The sequence below is a fragment of the Lonchura striata genome, chromosome 19, assembly GCF_050655825.1.
Source record: "Lonchura striata isolate lonStrDom1 chromosome 19, ASM5065582v1, whole genome shotgun sequence".
NCBI lineage: Eukaryota > Metazoa > Chordata > Aves > Passeriformes > Estrildidae > Lonchura > Lonchura striata.
The window spans coordinates 2,796,364-2,822,984 of NC_140721.1; the positions used below are offsets into that span (position 1 = coordinate 2,796,364).

Here is a 26,621-nt window from a genome sequence, read left to right on the forward strand (position 1 = left end):
AAGCTTTTCAGGTTTTGAATCAATTTTCATAACCTAGAAAATATCCAAGGGGGGAAAAATCCTCAAGAGTTATTTTATATATTTTTATATTTTGGACACAAATGGGATCTCAGCTGACCATAGAAACATAATATTCAGCAGATAATTTATTTTTAACTTCAGTTCTTGCCACTTCTCACCAGTATACTCACACTGTCCCGGATCTGTGGGTCCAGGAGATAATTGTAAGGACAGAACACGATGTCTGCCCCCACCATGAGCTCTCTGGCTGCAAAATAGGGACAGGCACGGAGCTTCCTGCCCAGGCTCACCAGGTCCTCAATGTCCCAAGCCTGGCAGAGGCCGGGTACAGGCTGCAGGGCATGCTGCTCACTGAGTTTGTGAACACCATGGAAATAAGAGCAGGATTTGCCCTGAAAGCAAAGAAGTGCAGAGACTTAGTGGGTACAAGAAATAAGGAAAACCAAGCAGGCTAAAATCTTCCAATGTTCCATACATTTGGCTATTTCTCAGAAACATTTCTAACAGCTGCTTTTTATGCTAGACAATAACACCTTATGTCAAGTAAATCCATGTTTCTAAAATGTGCATCAATAAAGGATACTTCTTTCTTCTTCATTTACAAACCCAGAGATAATTTAACTCTTATTACACCATTAACCTGGCAGTCATAAATCTTACTCATCATCGTAAGTTTTTACAGTAGTGCTACTGTGTATCAAAATTTTCTAACAATTGATATTTAATTTTAATGCCACCAGGTGGTATTTAAACAATACAATATAAAGAAGTAAAAAATGTCACTCATTCCAGCTGTTACATCTGACTTTGTTTAATGAATGCTCATTTTCTCAAAGAAAATGACTCACATGTTTTCCTTCCAGCAACTCTACACACATTTCATTCCTGTTACTACTGTTGGACACCACTGGATGAATGCAGGTGTAATCCCTGCTGGAAAGGATTGTCATGGGGACACAGGAATACGCTGTCCTCTTCAGCTCTCTGCTGATCTGGGTTATTTGCTTGTGTGTTCGTGTCCCAAAAAAAATTTTGGGAACACACAACCGATCTCCGTTTTCTTTCTTCTTTGTGTGCCTGGGATCTTTATCAGGTTCTTTCCCAGAAGAACAGGAACACTCAGTGCAAGGGCCAGGAGGCTGCAAACCAAGACAAAAAAATGATGCACAAAATCCCACTGCGAGATGAATGTGCTGAATCTGCTTATGGTCTGGAAAGTGCCCTCTGGGATAGCTGGTTCAGTCACCAGGGCTGCCCATCAAGCTGCAAAAAGTTCTGAAATGTTAAAGCACCACATCCTTCTGCCTGGAAATTTCTAAAAAAAAAACCTACCAGCACTCACAATTTTATCATAACCCAATCAGAAAGAATTATTAATCCCGTGGAATATTTACACACGTGAATAATGCAAATAAAGATTTTCACACTGAAGCTTCAGCTCAAGACACTCCTGTTACAGAGCAGGAGCGCAAAACCTTCAATGAAGAAAACTTGGAACAGACACTCAAATTAAAATAATATTTTTCCTTAAGGCAAGCAGAAGAACTGAAGACAGTTCAGGAATTCTGTGTGCAGATAAAACAGGCTACACCACACACTCTCCATTAGAAACATGTTTGCTGTGCCATTCTGCCAAAGGCCATTGAGCAACCAGGAGAATAAAAGAAACACAGGGAATAATTTTAAACAGAACCTAATCCTGTAAAATATTTGTTAAAAGCCTTTTTTTTTTTTCTTCCTGAGACCGCCATCAGATCATTAAATACTGAAACAACTGACATGAAATTGTCATAATGAATTTGAGGAGACACATAGGAAACAAGGAACTCAAATGTAACCATGTCCAAACACACCTCTCATGGAAAATCAAGAGTTCTTCCAGAGTCAGACAGTTTGTATCTGGGCTCCAGGTGGTAGTGCAGGTAACAACACGTAGCTGCCCACTGCAGTACTCCTCCCTCCCTTTAATTGGATCAGTAAGATTATCCCTTACAAACAAATGCTAAGTCATGCTGTGTGTTACACCACAATTCTGGGGATCAAGCTGTCTTCAGCTTCCACTCCAAGGAAAAGCAAGTTCTTGTTACCCTCAGCCCCACTCAGCCTTGTCTGCCATTAAATATTACAATACATGATAGAGAGCATGTAAATGTAACCCTCTGGAGCTGCCACTCACTGGGATAAAAGGTTCACTGATGTGCCAAATAAACAGGCCTCAAAGCAGATAAAGTTACACCCATGCTGGAATTGTTACATTCCCCTCTCAGGTTGCCAGGAACAGCAGATTTCATTACCCTGTGCTGCCACATGAAATAGCCAGTTCCAAATATCCTGCCTTCTATATTGAATAATTACTTATTCACTGCAAGGATAAAAAGAAGAGTTATGAATGGGGCTCTTGTCACCAGGCAAGCAGGAAACAGCTGACATATGGTATATGTTACATACGTGCAATGCCCAGCTCTGTGCTCACACTGAAAGCTCCAATGCTACCTTGATATTTCTATCACTTAGATTCTGATTGCTCCTGGAAATAATGAAAATCACATTACCAAGCTAAAAATTAATTTAACTGAAGCAGTGACTGGGCAGGGCTTTTAAGAATATGTCTATATTTTAATTTTAATCCAAGTCAGATTTGTGTTTTCAGAGGGAAAAACAATACACAGGACACCAAGATGAGACTTTACTATTAATATTTCACTGCTATGCTAACCCAAATAAAAATAATTGAAAAATATTAAGACCCATCAGGCAGCTGTTTTGCCAGAGTTCTTAGAACAACAGGAAAATGCAGCTCAAATTAATATGTAAAAACATGAACAGAAAGTTCTCCTATCATGGGCTTAAAAAGATATTATTCTTTTCATAAAAAAGAAATAAAGTGTTCTTATGTGTGAGGCTTATAAATTACAATACTTTACAGGTGAGCTTAAAAGTTTGGTTTAAGAGGTTTGGAATTGGTATAATATTGGCATTAGGAGGCACTTTAGCCATTATTTCACTACTAAAATGTTACCTTGAACTTTGAAAGAAGTTTTATGTTCAAAAAACACTCAAACCCGCAATACTGAGAAAGTTGTAAACTCAGGCTGATTTTATAGTAAGTAGTTAAGAAATAAAACTGCCTGCAGTAGTCACAGCATTTCTGAAAGCCACAGCTACCATTAGCCCCAAATACTTTAATAAATAAAACCTTTTTAGAAGGTCCTTCATAATGAAGAAAAACTTCAGAAAATCGGTTAAAACACAGTTTAAAAATTGAGTTCTCCATATTCTTTCCACTCCAGTGAGTCAATTTGCACTTGAATCCTTAAAATATATCTTTAAATTTTATTAAAGGCAAACTATTTTAACTCTGGATTACTCTAAGAAGAATCAGCTGTGGATATCATATAGCAACACCTAGTGTGGTGTTCCTCTTCCATTCTTACAGCAGAAAATAAAAAAACTCCCCATGAACAAGGGGTTTCCTTGGCAGTGTTGTCTCAAAGCACAAATTTTTACACTCGTAACACAGAGATACTGTTTAGATGTAACAAAATTAGAAAATGTTTCAATTTATCTATGAAGGAATTAGGAGAGGAGGCTGATTAGAAATAATTCATACTGGGGCAACAGAATTGTATTTCATAATACCCTCTGGCTTCAGAACTAAACCTGTTTTCAGCTGTTGGAATCTGAAAGAGGGATTTTCATTTGGAAGAGGGCAAAAACAGATCCTCCTGTACTTTCTGCAGTATTTAATCAGAAACACCCAGGAACAGATGCCATTAGAGATCAGATATCAGCCTATATGGACCTTAGGCTAATGCAGCTTGTTTGTACTTCTGTCAGGGCTAGATAAAACAGCCTATCACATCAATATTTATATGGCAAAAACGTGGAAGTCCGATTAAAAAAGGAATAATCAAGTCCACCACCCTGTACTGTGTGTAAAATAGAGCTAAACAAACACTGGGGCTGTGATCTTTGAAACACAAAGAGGTAAGAGGAGTTCTTCATATCTCCATCTACATTTCCCAGTTACAAAGCCACCTGAATGCTGCAGCAGTGAATGTCTCTTGTGTGAAATATCACACAAGCACAATCTAGGGAGATATCAGCAGTGACATTAGCAGAGCTTTTCAACTGCTCCTTTGGAAGCCCTCAGAAAGAACTATTCTGCTGCTGCTGCAGCCTCTTGTTTAAAGCACACAAAGCAGCTGTTTATCCTCCCCCAGTCACCAGCAGGTGAACCCGGTTCAATATTTATCACAGGCTTTCACAGATCACTGCTAACCAAGCAAACGTTTTAATTAAGCTGGAACTTGCTTCAAAGAGCTCATTCAAAACGTCAATCAGCAGGAAAAGGATCAGATACGGTGTCAGGTGAGAGCATGTAATACAAATCCACAACTTTCTTCATCCCATCGTGGTAAATTAGCCCCTTCTGGAGTCCAGACCCTGATTGTAACAGGCTGCCAGTCCCCTGGAATGTGTAACAGAAGTCACTCAAACCCCTTTGTGCAGGTTGTAAGCAATATGTTAAACTGCAATGGGCTAGCACATTAAGACAGATTCTTTTCACAGTTGTTTTTTGATACCCCAAGTGTTTGTTACACTACTCTCCATTTACTGTTTACTTTCTTTCCCTGCTAGAAATGGGGATTCCTTAACGCAGCTGCCCCAGTTTCTCAGGCCATATGCTCTGACAGAAGCAATCAAGAGAGTACCCTGAGGTTATAATTTCCCCTTAAACTCACACTGGAAGTGCCCTCCCTTGCAGGAGTTAATACAGAGATGGATTCCCAGGCTCTGGAGTGAGTGAGAGCAGCTGAGAAGAGGTTTGGATGCTCAGCCACACATCTGTGATGCAGCAGTGCTGGGCAGCACCTCTCATGCTCTTACAACAACCAACCCATTCTCCCTCTTGCAGTATAAACAGACTTGATAAGAAACTAAATCTGCTTTGAGCAGAGGGTTGACCACTGTAGAACACAGGTTTTTCACAGGCAGGCTTGCCTCAGTGAGCAGGACAATGCTGTTATCACATTGTTGTATCACCCTAAACACACAGTCCATTAGGGTTAGTGTTGAACAGAAGCTCTGTTGACTTCATTGCCTAAGCCACCCTAGAAAAGCATTTTTACACCTAAGAGCCTGTGCAGTGATGCCCTTCCTGTTGTAAACTAAATGCAGTTAAGGCTCAGAACTACTAATGAGAAATAAGGCTTATTTCCTGTATTTTTCTTGATACCAGAAAAGTTCTCAGTCTGCTAAAGCTCATCACAGCAAAATAATACCTTATTATTTCATCCTTAAAAAGAAACTTAAACAGAAATTATCCCCGTTCTTTCTTCTTAGGTTACTTCTTTCTAAAGATGTAGCAAACAGTATACTGCTTAGTTTCCAATTTTCTTCTAGACAAGACATTTCTAGAAGTTTTAAATCAAATTTTTCATGTACCCACACCAAAGTATAAACGAAAATTTTACAATCAGGAAAGACGAAAGGTCTTTTTATTTGAAAAGGAATAGCACACTCTGGTGGCGTTTTGGTTTCAAACTACCAATTGAAATTCAGTGGCACAAAGCATTTCAAGTCTTACTCAGAGATCTACAGAGCTCTCCAAAACTAATAAAAACTACCTCCCATCAAATGGCCTACAACACAGATTCACTTCTGTTAAGAAAATATTTAACTCCAAGTATCTTACAGTAATCCCATAGCTTTTGGTTTCCTTTGTGGCTACCACATCACAATGTGGCCTCTCACACTCAGCCCTCTACTGCCTCACATGCCCTCTTCTACTGCTTTTGCTCCAACAAACATTTATGCAAAATCTATTTTCAAGCAGTAAGAAATGCAGAAAATTACTAACAAAGCTGCAGAAATAGGTGCCATTTGTATCTTATCATGTGATACTTCTGCTACAGAAAAATGAAAATAAAAACCAAAACACTGAGGAACCTTTGCATCAGCTGCAATGTTTGCTCAAACTTCATTAAGCTGTGTTTCATGCATAATCCCTTCACATAAAATACTGTTCAAAATTGTTCTTCAACTAACACTCCTGGTGTAAAAGATACTACTGAATTACTCACTGTTTGGGGAGAAAAAGTAGCGCTTTTCATGCTTTTTTCAGAGTGAACAATCAGCTCTCCATTTTTCCTCTGATGATAAACTTCTAAAGCATCAACAAACTGCACTCCTTTTGCAAAGCACTGACGTTTTCTAACCTGCTGGGGAAAGAAACAGTGTAAAAATGCACTGGGCAGAGGGATGTGCTCACACTGGCAGTCCTGGTTTTGTTTCAGCTGAGTCTGGTTTAGTAACTGGGCATCAACAGTTTAACCAAGTCTAAGCCACACAAAAGTCATTAAGGAAAGCTATAAAGTTTTAATTATAAAAGAATCTGTAGTTATTGCTGAGCTTTTCTGCTTTGCTTTCTCACTGTTACAAAACTTACAAGAATTATAACACCATTAACTGGGAATAAATATATTTTGGGGATATTACTTGTCTAAATGTGAAAGATTTTAGGACAGGGTATAATGAACAATGTATTGCAACAATGGACTCTTTTGTAAGAAGTAACAATAAAAATGAACAAAACCCTGTCACTCTAAGCTGTGACTGTGATATGATTCACTTATTTCCCACACCCTCCTCTGTACCATTAACTGGATTTGAGAGTTTGGTTGAGCTACACCCGGATTATTTCACTGCCCACAGACTCTGCTCACCTGCTGCTCTGTTTCCAAAGGACGAATCCTTTTTCTGTCTGCTTGAAAATCATCGTTCTCACTGGCATGAAGAGATAACTTTTTTTTGGCAGACAGCTTTGAAGCTAGTGTTTCATTTTCCTTACATTCTGTAATTAATAAAATAAAATGGATATCCACTACTAGGGATGCATTAAATAAGTGCAACATTTTAAAATACAATTTCTAAAGAATAGTGACTGCTAGAAATACTATAAATGTATATGGTGTAGGAAACAGTGTTAGATATTTCTAGACACATTAACCACTGTACAGATTTCATATAGGGCAGAAGCATGGCTGTATTATGATGGAAAAAAAACATCCCTGGCTTGAAAGCAGCAGAATTTGATCTGCCTACAGATGACGTTACCTGTGTTTGTCAGTGGGCTTCCAGGTTTTCTGGAAGTTCCTGTATTAGGATAATTGGCAGAACAAGGAGCACTGTGAGTCCCACTTGCTGAAGCCTCGTTGCTCTTGGGCTGGGAGTGACACTTGCAGTGACACGGTGGGGACGGCTCTGTCTTCCTGTCCTCCTTGTCACACGATGAGGTTGGCACTGGTTTCTCTGGGGGACAAAGTCGTTTGTCTGTCATTAAACGCTCCAGACTCGACACGAGAGCCAGAGGTGCACAGCAGTGAAGATGAAGTTTAGGTACCAGTCAAGCTGGACAAGCTGTGGTCACCCTCTGAAGAACTGCAGTGCACAGAAAGGAAAACACCTCCCTCTTCCCATTCAATCCACACAACCCACAAGGATTTTCTTCCAAAGTTCCAACAGCCACATTCCCTTATGGGATCTAAACTCAGCTCAGCATTACTGCTTTATGCTGCCATTAAGGTGGTGGACTCAGACCTTAAACTAAATGTTTAAAGGCTGAAGAAAAAAAAAATTCTTTTATATTTTGTAATAAAAGTTGTGCAGGTACTAAGACACTTACCATACAAAGCCTGCTGCCATGATAATGCAGAACAAAGTAATGCCAAACTTTTGCCACTTCCTGTGGGGCTCTCCAGCAAACAGTGCTGCCTGCTATTCAAGCCTTTAACAATCTTTAAGGAGCATAAAAGAAACAGAATTAACAGAAAACAAAGCAGATGTTAGCTAATCTTAGCAATAACGTCCTAATGTCCAGCCTAAACTTTCCCTGGCACATCTTAAAGCTGTGCCCGGTTAAAACATTTTGAAAATGTTTAACTATAAATGCAACAATCCATTTAGAAAAGTTCCTCAAAAAAATGAAAACTTCTTGGAATATTACTATACATAATTATTCTGTTTAAACAATGTATTCCCCCCCTCTAAAATCTTGAACATTTGCATACAGCTGCAATTTCAGCATATCTAGATGAACAACCACATACTTCCACCACATGGAACTTGTTTCTTGGCATAAATGCTCCCAAATCCAAAATGTACCTCCCCATTCCCTAATCATGGCCCAGATACTGCACAGCACAGAGAATACTGAGGGGTTACCACTGAAATTCTCAACTGCAAGCTCTGAATTTAATGCATCAGCTTTCTAAATGCTGACAGAGATTCTGGAATTCCAAATACTGGAAAACACAAGCTCTTAGTCTGGCAAATGCCAGTGTAAACTCTACTCACAGCGTTCATCATGGCGAGCTGGGAGGGGTAAGCCTTGCAGGGGAAGAGGATCTTCACCCCCCCAATTGTATATTCTGCCCCATCAGAAGGCATTGCCAGCTTTTCTCCCCTCTACTTCAAGTTTAAAACTGCAATTAAAAATACAGAATTAATAACTCAATGCTAGCAAGCAAATAAATAAATAAAAAACACCATGAGCTGCACACACCAGTTCAGATTCCATTAGTCAGACTGGAAATAGAGCCCAAATCCACGCAGGAACAGCATTTTAGAATATGAAATAACTAAAACCAGCCAGTTTTTTAACTCTAGAGGTCCATCAGCTTGAACTGCAAGATGTCATAAACTACAAACATACAGAAGCTTGCACATTTTATAATAATGAAAAATAAATCTTGACAATGACTTTAAAAATGAGATGCTTAAAACTTTCTTCCATAAATAATACAGCAATTAATCAGGAGAAAAGGAGCATCGCTTAATTTACTATTCTGTGTTTATTTCCTTGAATATCTTGGAATAATAAAAGACTGACAATTTCCCTGTGTTAAAAAGGTGAAATTATTGAACAAAAAATACTAAAGAGGCATAAATGGCTTTAAGTTACAATATTTTTGAACAACATAGCAGGATTTTTTTTCTCATAGTTTTTCAACATTGACAAAGTAAGACAGCAACTTTAAACTGGCAGATTCTCTGGGATAAATTAACTCATCTGACTTTTAATAATTAAATATATACATCAGATGTATGGCACGATTCAGCTTCACCATCGAGCAACCCTATAGGAAAAACAATTCTAGCAAAAAACGACGGCTGACATGAGTTTACATCCAACCCCTCCTTCCAGAAGGAAAGGCCACCTCACTCCAAGGCTTTTCCCTAACCCATCCTGAGAGGAAGGCTCGCTTAAACGAGCAGAACTCCCCACGAAGTTTGCCCCTGAGGAGGAGGGAGGCCCGGGACACCGCAGGGACCCTTCGTGCTGTGACCAGAGCCACCAGGCACTCCCCGCAGCGACATCTCGAGCCGGGCAGAGCCGCTTCGCTGCCCGAGCGTTTAGGAAGCGGTGGGGCCGCCCCAGCCCAGCCCACAGAGCAGCACCTGGGCGTTCGCTTCCTCTGTGCGCTCGGCGAGGCGGAGGCGCCGGCAGCCGCTTCCCCCGCGCCCCTCACGGCCCCGCACCCGCGGCCCTCAGTGCCTCCGTCCTTCCCGCCTCCGCCCCAGCCAATCAGCTGACAGGAAAGCGCCGCGCGCCGCCAATCGGCACAGCGCACACTGGGGCGCTCCCGCCTTCGCCTCTGCGCGCCGACAGCCAATCACAGGGCGCGTCGTTGGCTTCCGGGTGGCACGCGTTGCTAGGCAACCGCGCTTTTTGAGAAATACTCAAATATTTATTATTATTATTGGCCTTTATCATTAGCATTACGGCTAATATAGTTCTTATTCTTTTATTTTGTTTTATATTTATTATTTTTATAATATTTTATATTAATTGAATTTATTATTATCATCATCATCATCATCATCATCATCATCATCCTCCTTGTGTTAAGCAGAATGCACAGAAAACGCCACAGAAAAATTAATAGTTTGGAAAGTGTCCTTTCACTACTGCCACACACAGCTCCTGTTCTTGTCAAGTGTTTCCCTCAGGTGAAATTTGGGATGAACATGGAAATTTAAAAGCAAAACAGAACACCCCCTTTGAACTTCAGTCATACTGTTGTTGTTTTTTGAGTTTTTTTTAATTTAAATACCACTACAGGATATAAAATTACACTTGGAACTGAGGAGAAAAAAAAAATACATACATTTAGATTATTTACATAATTTACATAAAGATGACAAAAATACACTCGGCAGGCAGATGGCGATGGGGGTGTTACAGCAGGAACCCTGGAACACAAACCCACGGGGGTTTCCCACGTTTCCATGTGGGAATCCCAGCCCTGTACACAAAAGAACAACCAACTCCATGATGGAGCAGAAAGGATTTGGCCTTGGAATTACTTTGGCACAGCTGAAAGCTGTCCCTGCCCTCCCTGCCTGCACAGTCACCCTCAGCATCCATTTCTCTTTCCAATCTTATCCTGATGACAGCTCAAAACACCTCTGCACTCATTTCCTCAAGTCTTTTTCATCTCTTTTTTTAAAGTTAAAAACCACAAAACCATCTGAGCTGTGTTCTTTAAAATCCCATTTATATGGCTCATTTCTACTATCAGCACTTTTTTTTTTTTTTAAGAAACTTTTAGACCAGTTTCAAACTCTCAGTGAAGCCTGGTTGATCTTTGAATGAAGTTCCTGATTTCATGAACTGAAGCTTTGACCCATGGTTTGACACACAAATAAATCTTCTAATTTTCTGAAAACTCAGTATGATGGTACAAGTTTTGACACCACTTTTTCAAGTATTGCTTGGAGCACTTTATTCCAACTTGCTCTGCAAGGCCCTGGAGCAGCAGCTCATTCACCTCAAACTTCAATCTCCAATTTTTCTCACTTATCATTTTGCTGTTTGCCCCACAAAATAAATATTCACTTTGCAGTGTTACAAAACCCTTTCAGGTGTGTTGCTGTGCCACTCCAGGAGCTGAGCAAGCCTGAAAATCACAATTTTTTTTGGAAATTATTTACTGATCCCTTCAGCCTCAGAAGTTCTCACATAATCCTGTTGAAGGGATTTTCTTCTCAGCCGTGACTGATTCAATGAATGAAAAATGTGGACTTTGCTCCAGCTCCTCAGTCCACTTTCACAGCTTTTTCCAAATTTAGGCACCATGAAGAGAGGGAAAAGCTACAGGACAACTTTCCTGGAGTTTTTTTTTTCCTAAATTCCGCTGACACTCATGTTAATGATTTCGATGATGGTGTTTTCCACACACTGGCACAGCTGAACGTCGGGGTCCAGGCTTGCAGTGTCCCTGGAGCAGCTTTTGCTGGAGAAATCTTTACAGAGCCCTGAGAAATCATGTGGCTTCTCCTTCAGCTGCTGGAGACCTAGAAAATGCAGCAGGAGAGGCAAAATAAATACTGAGAATTGTTATTTCCAGCCATAAATATGAGATTGCAAAGCTGAGGCAGCACCATCCCATGCTCCACCAAGGTTATTTCCAGAAACACCATGTCAGAATCTGAAATACTCTTAGAACTTCAGGCTTGTAAGCTAAAGTCTAGTATTAAACACAAGATTTGATGTGAAACTTTAGAAAAAGCTTCCAAACTTAAATACTAGTAGCAAGAATATTAATTTATAGTTTACAGCAAAACCACATTAAACTAAGTAAAAAAAAAGTTCAAAGTTTTAAAGTTTAAAATATAGAAAAAATAAAAGTAGTTACAGAAGCAAACAAGAAGTTTAAAATGCAGTACTGTTAAGTTTATGTATCATAACATAATTAGCTAAAGTCCGTAAGACGAAATACTTAAAGATTGAGTCAAAAACATAAATATCCTTATTAACAATATTTTATTAATCAATAACTCCTTAAAAAGAAAGGTCTTGTGACCTTCTAAATCAAACTATAATGATATAAACTGAACTCACCCTTCTTACCTGTATAAAATATTAAAAAAATGAACCACATCATCAAAACAAATTCAAAAGTCCCATCTCAAATTCCTTCCAAAACTCCCTACAAGTAAAGTATCACAATACCATGACATTTGTGTAAATAATTAAGTAAATTAAGTAAGTAATTAAGTAAATGACCACAAGGCCACAACATTTCTGTTTCATTTCCCTGTGCCTGACCCCTTTGGGGTGCTAAGTCCTTGACTTACGGGTGATGATGGGGTCGAAGTCTCGAGTCTGTGTAGCAACATCAGAGGCACAAACTTGTCCAATTTGGATCAGCAGGGACATGATGTCCTCATAGAGGGGGGGAAAGGCTTGGCAGAAGGACACCAGGCAGGGCAGGGTGGGCATGAAAAACGTGTAGCGCTTGGACTGGGTCAGAACTGCCAAGGAGGAGGAAATGCAGAAGTAAAAATTGATTATTATAAAATCCAATCAAAAACTGTTACTTTTACAATAGCAATTAGACAGACAAAACTGCATTCAGCCTAGAGAAACCCTGCTGGCTCCCCCAGCAGCGGATTTTGGGGTGCCTGGGGTGGTACCTGTGAGCAGGGTCCCCATCACATTGATGGCCAAACGAGCCACGCTGAGGGATTTGGGCAGGGCATACTGGATACACAGGTAGGAGAGCAACTGGATGGCAAAGATCTGCCAAAGGAGAGAAAAGCAATGAAGTTACAGCATGGTTTACAACTTCTATCCAAAGCTCTTCACCACACTTAACAGTAAGTTAATATTCCCTGCTTTACCGTGAAGGAAGCCAATTGAAGCCTTAACAAGAGCTATTATGATTATTTTTCTGCTGGTATGAAGAAAAATAACCCACACATATTTAATATTCATCCAAGTGTTTCAAAATCTCCCTGAGACTCTTGCTCCAACATTAATGATGAGCAATAAAGCAACACACAATGTGCAACACAAGCCTTGCAGAAGATATTTAGGTCTGATCCATTCTAGTTTTAATCTTAGCTGATCAGCAGTAACTTAATACCAGAAAGGATTAAATAAGAACAACTACAAAGTTGGTTTGATACAGAAACAGGGAATCTTTATTCCAACAAATTACAGTTGCCTTCAATGCCAGGCTTTAATTTAATGTAAAAGTGCTACAAATATTCCCTGAATATCCCAGGCAAGCTAGAACAGGATGTGTTTAGTGTCTGTTTATTCTCCCCCCTCAGCCAGCATTTACTCAGGGTTAGTAACCAGTGATTCCCCAGCCAGGGGAATGCTCAGTACCTGTTTTTCCAGTTCAGGCTGGGCAATGAGCTCAGGAATGAAATCCAGACAGATGTGCATGGATGGGATCCCAGCCACTGTCAGTGCCAGAAGTTCACATGGATAACCCTGTGGGAGTTAAGGAAAGAGGGGTGCCAATGTGTCACAGGTGTGTTTTAAAAATTCTGCTTCAACTAAGATTTTAAAGTACACTGTGTTAATGCTTTGTTTCAAAATTAATATATTTATAACTCCCTTTTGTCCAGAGTTTGCAGCAGGCCTGTAATGCCAAGGCAACAAGAGGCAGACTGGGTACAAATCCAGGGTCTGGATCGTTTCTTCAGATCAATATTCAAAGAAAAGCAGACTGCAGTGACCTTTTCATTCTGTGTCTTTCCTCTGTTCCAAATTTCACCATCAGCCCCAATCTGCTCATTTCACAACTGCCCCATAATTACTTTTTTATCACTTAATCAGTTCCAGGTCAAGGCAAATTAACTCCTTGTAAAGAGTCTGCCATCTGGCAGGGAGCAATTTAATATGCATTAAAAACACATTTGTATTTTAGAAATTACTGATCTTCCCCCTCTTCTGTTTTTTTGGGTTTTTTTTTGAAGGTGTTCAGCTGCTGTTGCTGGGCCAACCTTTCTCCTTCCACTCTAAAGAGATAAACTGTGCCCAAACAAAAAGGAAAGATAAGGAGATGCTTACATTTGAGTAATGGGAATATTAATTTCAAAACACATCCAGAAAAAAATAACCCACCAAAGATGTGGAACGAGTAATTACAAGGTGATTAGGGCAGTTTTCCTTGGCCTAGATGGACAAACTGAAAAGGGCAGAGGCACAAAGGAGGGGTTTAATGATGAAGAAGAGGCAGAGTCTGGGTGCTGACTTCTCACCACAACCAAGCACTGAAACAGGGAGGAAGTGTAAGCTCTACAAATGGGAGGAGACAGAGGGAGAAAAGTGGGCTGTTCTCATTTCTGAGAACACCCAGCAGCCCCTGACCACTGCTCCTTCCCAGCCTGGCACAGCAGAGGAGAGCTCAGGCAGCAGAGCTGACCTGGAAATGCACGAGTTTGACGATGTTGGGGTCAGCAATGTACATCTGGTGCAGCAGGCAGCAGATGAGGCACTGCACCTCCCGCAGGTTGCACAGCAAACTCTGCTCCTCCTCCTCTTCCTTTTCCTCCTCTTCTTCCTCCTTTGTGCCCTGTGGGCTCTGGGGGCTCTGCACATCCCGCAGCAATCCATGGGCACTGCTGCTTTGGCCCTTCTCCTCTTCTGTAGGCAAGCAAATCTCCAGAAGGATCTGCACAGCAGCACTGTCCTGGGGAGAAAAGTCACAGCACATGCTTAAAAACCCCCACTGAAATAAAACTAACCCAATACAACACAAGGGTAATTTAAGAAATGGAAGATTGTCATGTGATTAATATTTCTACCTGTAGATTTTTTAAAGTACAGAATGAAAATGACTCAGCTCAAGAATCACAAATCCTGTAGAACATTTAGCAAACTTCACCACTTTATCTCAATCAAGATACAAAGAAATAAAAAAGGCTAAATCTAACAAAGTATCATAATCACAGATGAAAAACGTAAATTCAGTAGAATCTCATATTGCTTTAAAATAAATATCCAGTGGTCCCTTAAAGCATCCAAAATATGCACAGAGCCATGTAATTCACAGTATTCATCACCCTGCTCATTTAAATATAAAACTTCCTATTAACTAAAAAATCATATTATAATAGGAACTCCCTATGTAACATTCCAGACAGAGGGATGAAGAGATGTCTGTGGAACAGGATTACTCAAGAATTTCCATAATGTCAAGCTAAGAAATGAACCATCCTTCAGCCTCTGCCACTTTCCAGTGCTGGCTGTGTCTCTGAAACACCTTTCAGATGATCAGGCATGGGTCTGTCACATTTATTTTTTGTTTTACTGCTCCAAATCCAACCCCAGGAACAGCCTCTGGATCACACAAGCATCAAGGCAAAAGGGCTGCTGAGCAGAACTCGTCTGTTCTGACAGAACAACCACTATCAAAGCAGTAAATCAGCACAATGCTTCAGACTAGAAAAAAGAAAATATTTAACCATCTGAATACAGAGGCTGTTTTCTTTTCCCTGGTAAAAGAAGTTGATTTTAAAAAAAATTAAAAGGCCTCATTTTTAAATTTCCTGTTTCTGCATTTCTCTTTCATCACTGTTTTTCCTCACATTGTGGAATATCCATTTCTTCCCTCTTACCTGAGCAGCAAGCAAAGCATTTTTTAACTCTTCCCTTGTAACTTCTGGGGCCTCTGGACCCATTGCATTATTTTGGGATGGCCTAATGTCCTGCTCTGCTGTTTCCTTCAGGTGAGCATTAAGGTAAGCTTTGGAAGCAAGAAGATATCCATTCAACATGTGCAAAATTATATCCATCAGAGGAGGACTCCTGAGATGGGAACACAGTAAAACAGAGACATTTCAGTACCATGAACAAACTAAAAGCACCCTCAAAGGCTGTAGAACCACAGCTCCTCCTCTGGCATCATTGACATCTGGAGGAACCAAATTCCAAGCACTGCAAAGACTCCCTTGGGAAATGAAGCAAATCTGCCTCTGTCACATCCATCAGCAGCACCCACTGGCAGAAACTGTCGCCCAAAAGGATGGAGTAACCCACAATAAGGTACAAGAGCTGGAATGATGTTATAGCTAAACCTCACCCACCACCACGTGGCAGCAGCCATTTCCAACACCCTGCAAAGCCTGTCACCAGCATTTCACCCACCCAAATCCAAAATGGATGAGCCACCGTGCAAATCCCAAAGTTTTGAAAACACAGCTGGACAGGATGAAATGCTGGAACAGCAGCTCCACAGTTCTCAGGCCAAGCTTAAAACAACACAGATGCTCCTGTGATGAGTTTGAAAAGATGTTTTGAAGTGCTGAAAGCTTTTAGAAGTTTCCTGTTGGACACCTCTGTGTTAAGCATTCAGTGTTCAGCAGCACAGACACTCACCTGTGCACTCTCTGGTCACACCTCAGTACAATCAGGGGATCAATCATCAGATCATTCTGGGTGTATTTCTGCTGGCGTACTATTTTTGCTGAAGGCTGCAGGGCATTAACAGTCATCACCCACAACCTAAAATGAGAGTATTTTTATTATTTTTTTATTAGAAAATATGTATAAGGGGTTCTCTAAGCATTTGGTCACTCAGCCATACTTTTCTAGGCCTATCAAGTAGCAAAAACTCCATTTGCAGCTCTTGACGTTAACCAAGGTGCAGTTAACTTACACTCTCTGGACCTACAGCAGTTTTTACTGCAGTAGAGTACCTACTTCATAAAAAACATTTTCTTACCAAAGCTAGTTCCTGTTCTATCCGTAATTCAGCACAAACAATGGACACTATAAAACCATAATCCATACTTTAAACTGAAGACTTCCTTTCCCCTGAGAACAAAAACCACCGTCCTTTTAAATGCAAAGGTTCAAAATATCAACAAACTAAAAAAAAAAATGCAGCTCCAACACATTCTATTCAGTCACAGCCTCCATTCTCCCTGCTAAAGGCATTGTGTTATTATTTTTAGAAGAAAAAAGTGGCCTCCCACCTATGTGCCCCAAGAAACCAAACAGTATATTGAGCCTTGATACCTTCTGGGCATGACAGTGTTCAGAACCATCCAGAGTTTATTGACAGCCTGCAGAATTCCCCGAGGGACTCCAGCTTCCAGCAAAAGATTCATGTTTGAGGTCAACACCTCTGCATAGGGGATCAATTCTCCAGCTGAGAGAAGGGTCAAATGTTCCAGGATCTGCATCAGCTGGGTGTGATTTCCAGGCAGCATGGAAAAAGCTGTAAAATAGAAACAACAGGATCTTGATAAAATTGGACTTGACATTTGAAGCACTGAAGCATTTTGGTTATACAAATGAAGTATAATCACACACTTCCAAATCTGCTATATTCCAATCCATTTGGAAAGAATTTACTTGGAATGAAGTTCTTTACCTTCTTGGAGCTGTTTGGGAGAGTGGTTCTTGGCCATGTTGGTGAGCAGCATCCTCCTGAGCAGGGCGTCGGTGCCGGTGATCTGCTCCTCGCAGATCCAATCGTCCACGATGCACAGGTGGGGGTAGTTGGTGGCCAGGAGCCTCAGCAGGGAAGAGTGCAACCCTTGGGGACATCAGGGACATCTACAGCTCAGATCTGAGCAGCTGCATGTCACCTGAACACATCTGTGACTTTTATTTCAACCCCTGAACTGAATGGCTGGCCAGCAGCTCAGTGAGGTGCACCTTCACAGCCTGATAGAGATGAGAAGTTACCCTTTGGAAAGTAACTGTTAAACTCAGCCTGGAATATTCAACATTCTCAGGTAATTCCTGCACTAAAACTTGCTCTAGGGAGGTAAGATCTACTCTAAAAGGAACTGCTTTCCTCACACTTTCACTGTGACTCTTCAAAAATCTCTGCAATCTCAGTAGCTGCTCCTGACAGATTTTAAAAGCAAGAAAAAAGAAAGCAAGCTATGAAAAAGGCAACAGCCACTGAGCTGAGAACACTCAGCCCTCCTTTCCATGCACTTCAGACACATTTTTACCTCCCAGTTCCTGCTGCAGCCCCTGTGCCTGCCGGATGAGGTACTTAATTGGAATCTGATCCATCAATGCTGAAGAGTAGGACTTGGGTTTTCTCTGCATTGCCGCTACAAGAGAACAGGACAAGAAACCACAGGTAGCAGTTACAGCTAAAAACAAGTATTTCCCCAACTGGATTAATAAGGAAAATATGAAGCACTTGTCTCTATATTATCCAGGTAAAATCAAGAAAATATCAAATAATTGTAATTGATTTTATAATATTTCAGATTTCCTTGATTAGCATGAAGAAAAAAGACTGAAGAATACTGGAAGTTTTGCACCTTAAAAATGACTGGTAAAAACACACACCAGGAATAAACACTGGATTTTCACTGAAGTTTAATTTCATCAATAAAATACACAACAGTATTTTAGAACTGATTTAAAGTCTTCATTTCAAAGGTAAAAATGGGATCATTAAGTATTACCAACTATAAAATTGCCAACTCAGAGAAAAGTGCGTGCATGCTTGATGATGCACGTGAATAAATGAAGATTTCAAATAATTATGAAATCTTTGTTAATTGTTATTGCATTCCTTAGATGCTCATAAATATTTCTTGTAATTCAGCTTGGACCTCTTTTAATGTGTAAAACAAACTACTCCACTAGAGAGTTCTAGCAGGAACTTTATGTCCTCAATCTCTACAGCAATTTACTGTGTTTATTTACTGCAAACACCTGAACTTTCTATGCTCTGCTCAAATCTGACAGCAGCATGAATTCTTCCCCTCTTTGCTGCTAATTTTCAGTTAGTCTGTTTCCCCCTGATGCTCTCACATTTACCTAGAATCTTTGTGTTGGCCAGCAGTGCCTCTTCATAGGACAGGACGTAGTAGAGGACAAGCAGCTGTGTGGTGATGCTGAAACGCTGGGTGGAACGAGTATTTTCTCCCTGCACACAAATCACATAAAAAGGTCAAGCTGCATTCATGATTCTTGGGAAGAAAAATTTGGATTTATCCACAAATATGATGAATATCTGAGTAGCAAGATTCACTTCAAAACACATGACTGTCACCGTAGCAGGAGGGAGTTTACAGGCAGTGAAAGCAGAAAGTGAAGCAACTTAACACAAACAGAAAATCCTAAACCACATCACCATAAAGTACAAGAAAGATCCAAACTAGATGATTACCCCAGAGAGTCCTTGGAAAACATTCAGGATCTCCTGCTCCGTGACAGGCTGGTTGGTGGCCTCTGGGTTGGATTTAGATGCAGGAGTGAGGATGGAGTTGATGTAGACATCAATGAGGGGCAGCAGCTGAGGGTGCAGCGGCGTGGTGGTTTCACAGAGCTGCCGGTAGATCCAGTCCTACGAGAAAACAGCCCACGACACAGACAGAGGCTTTGACTTTGGAAAGTGCAACACCAGTTCTGAATTTCTCCTAAACTCTGTATCCTGGACCCTGATTCACAAATACAACTTCTCCTGGCTGCAAAATCATTCTGACTACGATTAAGCACAGATGGGGGAGAGAGACTTATTATTTTTAACTTCATTAAGCAGTGGTCTCTGGATTGCAAAGCTAAAAATGGGCACCTTAACTTAAAACATAATTCATTCTTAAATTACGTGGTAGGAAGGTACAAGATTCATCAAGAATTCTGCTCCTATAACTCAACCGGTCTGCAAAACCTCATCAGCATTCAAAATTGTGAACAGAAACAAAAGAAAGGCGGTACCTTAATGGATACTTTGTGCTTGGTGAAGGAACGACTCTTTAAGAGCTGGTAAATGCAGTGAATAGGTAAAAAGCCAGTGATGTTGGCACTGAGGTTGCCTGTCACAGGCACACGGACAGCGTGGGCTGTAACCACCTGAAGGCAAGAGACAATGAACAGAAAAACCACTTAGCACAAGAAACAATGTGACAAAGTCACACAGCCACAGCCCTGACTGGCATCTCCTTATTTCTGGGAAATACCCCAAAGGGAAAGGAAAGGCAAAAAGGGAAAAAAAATCCCTAGGTTGAAAATACCTGTTCAGTGAAAATCTCCTGTGTGAAGATTGTCTTCATTCTGCTCAGTGAGCTGGGCTTAATAACAATCTGAAATTCAAAAGAAAGTACTTAGAATTGCAAGTTCTTTTATAAACTGTTAACTTTTAGCCTTTTAAATGTTGTCTGTTTTCCTGGTTTCACAGTCAATTCACATCTGTATCAAATGTCAAACAGAAATATTTTCAATGTCACAAGTTAATCACCCCATGTCTTCCTTGTCCTAAAAACTCCCTCCCCAGCATTTACATCTGGTGAGATACTGTTTCACAACAGTGAATTGTTGGCAAACCTCCTTTAGTAATTTACTGAAACTAATATTTACATGTATAGATGTTTCTTTTAACTATTTAAAATAAAAACTTTGCAGCTCAATTTGGAATACACTTCAGTTAGTCTTCTAAAAAGTTCGTTTCTTGGAAATAATGATTTCAACAGGGCATCACTTTTTGAAGATTCTTTTATCACCATATTCCTCCTTATCAAGAGTTATGCACATTTCAATGTTCTTCCAGATGAATTATTACTCATATTTCAGCTTATATTTACTTTAGGTATATTAGCAAAACCAAAGTTCTTTATATCAAAAGTAAAGTAAGTATCCAAGTACCAAAACCCAGTGAAAAATCTGATTTTAATGGACACCTGTACAGGCTAGAAATAGTTTAGGATTTACCTTCATTCCCAAGGTGGAGCAGACCAAATCAATGATGGCACTGAGCTGGTTGCTATGGAAATACATGGCTACCAAGAGAAGCATCTCTCCAAAGGAAGCAGACACACCAGAAATGCTGGTGATAACAAAGAGGAAGAAATACAGGACCGTAAGTAAATAGGACATAAATAAATGTGAGATTACTGGAATCACTAAAAGAAATCCAGCCTGCTCTCACCTTTCAAAGTAGGCTTCTTCCTTTATCATCCAACTGAGCCACATCACCATGAGTTGCTCCTGTTCTGGGGTGCTGCACAAGGAAAATGCATAATAGATCCCTTCCCCAGAGAACCAGCGCTACTTTTACTATCACTGCAGAAAAGCCACTATTTGAGGAATCTTACACCAGGAGACTTTTTATCACTTTCACTTCAGCATCCAATTGCTGACAAGAAATTATATTGCTGACAAGAAATGATATTTGGCATAAAGGTCAGTCCAACTGTCAGGCGACTTCCTTTTTGGAATGCACCCAATAGAAAGCTACACCCCTGAATTACCTGCACTGCTTCTCTCTAAGGAACTTAGCCATGAACTTGTTCCATGGAAAAGTGAACAAGTCAGGCCTACTTCAGCCTTCAAAAAACCACTCACACTAAGCTCATGCTAATGCTCACCTCTCAACAGACTTGGTATAAAACAAGAGTGAAATATCCATTCATTAACCCCAGAGTGAGACATATCCCTTCCAGCAACGTATGGAAATTTTATAAAGCATTAGGAGGGAAAAAAACCATGCAGCTCTGGGAAGGGCATTGCCTTAATGGTGCTAAACCAGTCAGATCTTCCAAAGCCCCTCCTGGATTGAGAGTACCTGACCAGAGTGGAGAAGGCCAGGAGCATGCAGAAGGACAGGGACACGAAGCGGACACCGGCCGGGGTTGCGGGAGGGCGGCTCGTCATCAGCTGCAGGAGCTGCTCAGCTTCCTCATCTGTGGGCCTGAGCAGGACAGAGAACAAAACAAAGCTGGGGATTTAACAGGGAAAAGATTTCTAGTCTCTCACAATGGTTAAAGACTGAATTTTCCCTGTTATTCAATCTGCCAAGGTGGTAATTTGCTCTGAACTTAACAGAGATAAAAATCTCTGTTAAGATACAACAGTGAGAAAACTTCCCCAGGATATAAACTACTTAAATTAAAACTAACAGTGCATAAAGATGCTACCTTAAAAAGTCTAAAGAAGTCATTTCTAAAAAGTGAAAGCAAAGAAATATAAATTCAAAATCCATATAATGTACGTTGCTAGAAGAGAAAATAGCTGATAACTCTACACACTGCTCCAACCATGTGGGTTTAGAGTTCTCTGAACAAGTCTGCAGAAGTGATTTTACAGCAACAGAGAACTGAAATCAGTGATTCCTGCCACAGGTTTTGAGGACACAGTGGCATTATGACAGAAGTACCCAAAGCCCTCACCCTCTGCTGAAATGGGTAGCCATGAACCAAACCCCAGGCTCCTTACTTGAGGCCAGCAATGCCCATGAGAGCACAGTAGAGCCGCAGCAAGGCGCTGGCCTTCACCACGTGCTCCTCCTTCAGCCCCGAGTACACGGACACGTTGGGCTCCGTGTCAGCCTCGGCCTCCTCCACAATGTGGGTGCTGCGCACCGTGGGCAGGATCCCCATCAGCTCCAGCAGCAGCTGCCTCCTCATCTGCCACAGCACAGAGCTGATGTTATCTCTTTTTCTCTGTGTAAGAGGTTGAGATGAGAATAATGTCAAATTCAGCCCAACAAACAATGTATTATATGACTTCCACAGTCAAAGGAAGAGGGTCATTTTTTTAAAATACAGTTTTCAGCTCCAAGGTTTAACTATATCACCTGAGCATCTTCCCACTGTGAGCACTGAGAATGAACATTTTTATCAGGCAAGTATTACAAACATACAGTTCCCTGGTTTCCATGCCAGGGAATAACCAAATAGCTGCTGCCTTTGGGGACATTATTCATAGAGAGCCCCATAAGAGAAGGTTGCCTTATAAAGGTTTCTCCAAGACGTGCAACGGGATTTATGTGCATTCAGACAAATCTGCAGCACACATCCAAGAGTTACATCAAGCTACAAAAACATTTCTTAAAAAGCAAAATACTCTAAGATTTTCTCACCTGTTGCCCATTTCGGATGAAAGTTCCAAACCACGTCCGAACCTTTGCATTTGTTCCAAGCAGCAAACCACTCACAAAACACACCAGATCACTCACTCCATCATCTGAGGATTCATTCTTGGTGTGATCCAAGGTCAAAGCCACACCAAGACCTGGCAGGTGACACTCCTCCACCTGGATAAAACACTCAGGCTCAGTCATCTTTGTTGGGTTTGAAGCTCAAGGAAGGTTCTTAATTTTGATTCTCAGGACAAACTCACCACCATGCCCCGGACCCTCAGGGCTTGGGAAGGGTTCATCTTGCACAGGTGTCGAAGAGCTTCGGTCCTGCGCCGGCCTCCGACGCTCTCCTCATCCTGCCGCTCGCCGTTCTTAATCAAACCTCGGCACACTAAAGGCCCAAGAGCAGCTCTCAGGAATCTGCCCTTCCCAACTCAAATTAGCATCAGATAATTTGAATCATCAGATGGCTCAGTGGAATGGACACAAACCGTTGGCAGGGATTAGAGGAGGTTCTTAGCCCCCACCATTCCCCGCCCAATCAGCCTTTGTAACAGTGCCCTACAGATGAAAAGCTGTGACACACACAGCGAGCCTGGCCTGCAAGCAGGCTGCAAAAAATGGGACTCAACATGCTCAGGTGGCAGCATCCAGCAGCTGTACAACTCCTGGTTTAGCCCAGAATTAACCACGCTGGTAGAAATCACTTCAAAAGCTGGAGAAGCTGTAACTCACCCTCGTTAAAGCTGTCAGGGACATTGGCCACCAGCAGGCAAAGGAACCAGGCTCCATTCTTAACGTGCAGCAGAGCTTCAGCCACATCCACTATTGGCAACAGAGATGGCAGCTCTGGGTGGAAAGAGGGTGTTAAAAGTCACAATGTTTCACTGGGAAACGAAAGCTGCACTTCTTAGATTAACCTTACACATGCCACAAAAGCTCCTAAAGTTGCTTTGTTACATTTGTGACAGGTCAGAAAAGGCCATAAATACAGAAACACACCTGCTTGCAAAATGCAGAGAACATCTGCTGCCTCCTCCAGGTAAACAGGACTCTCGAAGAGCTCAGAAGATTTGAGGAAAAACTCGCCATTTGATTCTGACACCTGTGAGACAACATTTATCATCAGTGAACAGGTTTCATGAAGCAATTTGTCTAAATCTGTTTTAAATTCAGCATGTTTAATAGATTAAAAACTGCCAAAACCATAAAGCTATCAACACAGAACAAGCAGGAAAAGTTTGTAGAATAAGAAATATTTACTACTGGAAATACTTCAACACAGATGGTATCATTGCTTCTTTTCAGAAGAAAAATAGCCCACTGACATTCTAAGTTTACACAAGGAAAATAAAATGCTTGGTGAGGAAGGAAGTGGGGGAAGAGAAATATGATGGCTAATACCACACTGCAGTAGGAGCAAAGAATGGGATGGAGAGAAGTCATCACTTCATTTCCAAATTATTTCTGCACTGACAGATCACCAAATCACATTATGTTTGAGTACAGCATATTATAGAGTCCCTATAACATCAGGAAAGATTTCCTTTAGGAAGTCACAAAGAGTTTAAGCACAAGCCACTGTTCAATCAGACTGAGACTTTGAATCTTGATAAAGCAGGTAAGGACTACAGAAGAGTGCTCACACCACCAGCAGCACCAGAGACACAACCAGTTCAGAGGGCAACCTAAAACTCACAAATATTCCCCTACAGGGGAGTTCACCTTGTTCATAATGGCCAGCAACTCGCTCAGCACCAGCCGGAGCCGCCGAGGAGAGTCACTGTGCTCAAATTCCAGCGTCAGCCCGTGCTGCAGCTGTGACACCAAGATGCTTTCTCCGCTGCCACCTCCCAGCTTGTGCCTGGCACACAATTCAAAAATTCAAAACAACAAGCATTAAACGTTTCTGCAAAGACAGAAATGCTTCCAGCTAAAGGAAGGCAGCAGTTCCCTAGGGATCTTTTCTGTCCTTATTATAAAGACTGCTGTACTGCAGTACAAGAAAGCTAATTCAGTACATTATCAAAACTTCAAGTGCTTCTATTCCCCAGCAGCACAAAGAGTCAGGAAAGCGCATCCACCTGAGCTGTGCCTCCATCCCACAGAGCCATGCCAGCCCTTCCCTGCCGGGCAGCTCCCGCAGCGCATCCCGCACCTCCGCGGAGCACGGCGGGGACAGGTCCCAGGACACACAGCTAAACCCCAGGGCTTTCCTAGGAGAGCATCGAGGGACACGAATGGCCGGGTTTAAAAAGCTGCAGCAATCGGAACAGCTGGAAAAGCCACACAGCGCTTCCGCCACGCTCTCTGCGTTACCGGAGCTGCTGCTCCTTGCTGGCGTCCTGCTCCAGCGCGTGGAAGTCCACGGACAGCAGCGCCACGATGGAATTGACCGCCTCGACCCCCGAGAGCAGCCGCAGGATCAGCTTCTTGTCCTGCGCCCAGCTCTGGCTCTGGTCGGCGGGCGCGCACAGCGCCATGCGCACCAGGCAAGGCAGCAGCAGCCGCAGCTCGGGGTCGCTCAGCGCGGCCAGGCGCACCACGTCCACCTTCTGCATCGCCTCGAAGGCGTAGGGGCTGACGAACTGCAGCGCCGAGCACTCGGACATGGCGGCAGCGGCGGCTCCCTCACGGCCCCCGCGCCCACCCGCCGCCACTACCGGGGGAAGCGGGAAGTGACGTCACGGCGGGAGGGCCGAGGGGCGGGAACGGCTGAGGGGCGGAAAGGGAGAGGCGGGAAAAGCTGAGGGGCGGGAAAGGCTGAGGGGCACCGCCCTCCCCGCCCCCTCAAGAAACCCACATCACAATCAAGGCTTCATGAATAATTTATTCCATTTGAATTTTTTTTCTTTTTTTAAAAAGTATAAACCTTTTTTTGTTTTGTGTTTTTTTTTTTTCTTCTTCATTTCCTCGATCACAATTTGTACAACTCAGTGTTTATGGCATTCGGCAGAAATAGTGTTTGTTCCTTAAATCTGCTTTTTGTTTTCTGTGTTTTGTCACGATGAAATGCGAGGCTCCCTGGCACATCCAGCCGTGCCCGAGGGGTGCTGGAACAGCTCCGGGACCTGTCCGGCGAGGCGTTGGAGCAGCTCCTCGATGGTGCTGGAACAGCTCCGGGACCTGTCCGGCGAGATGTTGGAGCAGCTCCGGGACCTGTCCGGCGAGATGTTGGAGCAGCTCCTCGGTGGTGCTGGAACAGCTCTGGGACCTGTCCGGCGAGGCGTTGGAGCAGCTCCGGGACCTGTCCGGCGAGACGTTGGAGCAGCTGCGGGACCTGTCCAGCGAGATGTTGGAGCAGCTCCTCGGTGGTGCTGGAGCAGCTCCAGGACCTGTCCGGCAAGACGTTGGAGCAGCTCCGGGACCTGTCCGGCGAGGCGTTGGAGCAGCTCCTCGGTGGTGCTGGAACAGCTCCGGGACCTGTCCGGCGAGGTGTTGGAGCAGCTCCGGGACCTGTCCGGCGAGGTGTTGGAGCAGCTCCTCGGTGGTGCTGGAACAGCTCCGGGACCTGTCCGGCGAGGCGTTGGAGCAGCTCCGGGACCTGTCCAGGGAGACGTTGGAGCAGCTCCTCGGTGGTGCTGGAACAGCTCCAGGACCTGTCCGGCGAGGCGTTGGAGCAGCTCCTCGGTGGTGCTGGAACAGCTCCAGGACCTGTCCAGTGAGACATTGGAGCAGCTCCTCGGTGGTGCTGGAACAGCTCCGGGACCTGTCCGGCGAGGCGTTGGAGCAGCTCCTCGGTGGTGCTGGAACAGCTCTGGGACCTGTCCGGCGAGGCGTTGGAGCAGCTCCTCGGTGGTGCTGGAACAGCTCCAGGACCTGTCCGGCGAGGCATTGGAGCAGCTCCTCGGTGGTGCTGGAACAGCTCCAGGACCTGTCCGGCGAGGCATTGGAGCAGCTCCTCGGTGGTGCTGGAACAGCTCCGGGACCTGTCCGGCGAGGCGTTGGAGCAGCTCCTCG

The 26,621-nt window shown here is 42.6% G+C and overlaps 2 protein-coding genes across 11 annotated transcripts in view; both read right to left on the reverse strand.

Annotated features, from left to right (window-relative positions):
• Positions 1 to 9,599, reverse strand: part of BRIP1 (BRCA1 interacting DNA helicase 1) — a 93,039-nt gene extending 83,440 nt beyond the window's left edge. For 4 of the 9 annotated variants that reach the window (XM_085557242.1, XM_085557236.1, XM_085557241.1 and 1 more), the window contains exons 1-8: positions 9,484 to 9,599; positions 8,380 to 8,507; positions 7,709 to 7,820; positions 7,141 to 7,335; positions 6,750 to 6,877; positions 6,108 to 6,245; positions 870 to 1,160; positions 192 to 413 (exon numbers count right to left, since the gene is read on the reverse strand). In XM_085557242.1, coding sequence (XP_085413368.1) covers positions 192 to 413; positions 870 to 1,160; positions 6,108 to 6,245; positions 6,750 to 6,877; positions 7,141 to 7,335; positions 7,709 to 7,820; positions 8,380 to 8,472 — 1,179 coding nt within the window. In that variant the 5' untranslated portion in view covers positions 8,473 to 8,507; positions 9,484 to 9,599. The remainder of the gene's footprint in view (positions 1 to 191; positions 414 to 869; positions 1,161 to 6,107; positions 6,246 to 6,749; positions 6,878 to 7,140; positions 7,336 to 7,708; positions 7,821 to 8,379; positions 8,508 to 9,483) is intronic. The other 5 variants (XM_085557243.1, XM_085557239.1, XM_085557244.1 and 2 more) reach the window with 3 other exon arrangements.
• Positions 9,600 to 10,092: 493 nt separating this feature from the next.
• Positions 10,093 to 25,337, reverse strand: INTS2 (integrator complex subunit 2). Of its 2 annotated transcripts, none has more exons than XM_085557245.1 (24): positions 24,981 to 25,337; positions 24,387 to 24,525; positions 23,664 to 23,766; positions 23,397 to 23,510; positions 22,922 to 23,052; positions 22,662 to 22,835; positions 22,016 to 22,206; positions 21,366 to 21,491; positions 20,730 to 20,801; positions 20,513 to 20,627; positions 19,819 to 19,887; positions 19,523 to 19,657; positions 18,975 to 19,151; positions 18,623 to 18,731; positions 17,797 to 17,901; positions 17,205 to 17,369; positions 16,847 to 17,048; positions 16,205 to 16,330; positions 15,445 to 15,634; positions 14,250 to 14,516; positions 13,205 to 13,312; positions 12,505 to 12,610; positions 12,166 to 12,342; positions 10,093 to 11,382 (listed from the first exon to the last, which is right to left on the reverse strand). In XM_085557245.1, the coding sequence occupies exons 1-24, from the start codon at positions 25,271 to 25,273 to the stop codon at positions 11,213 to 11,215; spliced, it is 3,564 nt and encodes a 1,187-aa protein (XP_085413371.1). In that variant the 5' UTR covers positions 25,274 to 25,337; the 3' UTR covers positions 10,093 to 11,212. The 2 variants fall into 2 exon arrangements, with proteins under 2 accessions (XP_085413371.1, XP_021380546.2); XM_021524871.4 differs by having other exon boundaries at positions 22,016 to 22,242.
• Between the last annotated feature and the right edge of the window lie 1,284 nt (positions 25,338 to 26,621).

Excerpts from the sequence above, each read along its gene's own strand:
- INTS2 (XM_021524871.4), bottom strand. The coding sequence starts at position 25,273 with ATGTCCGAGTGCTCGGCGCTGCAGTTCGTCAGCCCCTACGCCTTCGAG. Across the intron at positions 23,767-24,386 it reads TGCTGGCCATTATGAACAAG|GTGTCAGAATCAAATGGCGA; the intron begins GTGAACTCCCCT and ends GTTGTCTCACAG. Across the intron at positions 22,243-22,661 it reads TCATCCGAAATGGGCAACAG|AGAAAAAGAGATAACATCAG; the intron begins GTGAGAAAATCT and ends CCTCTTACACAG.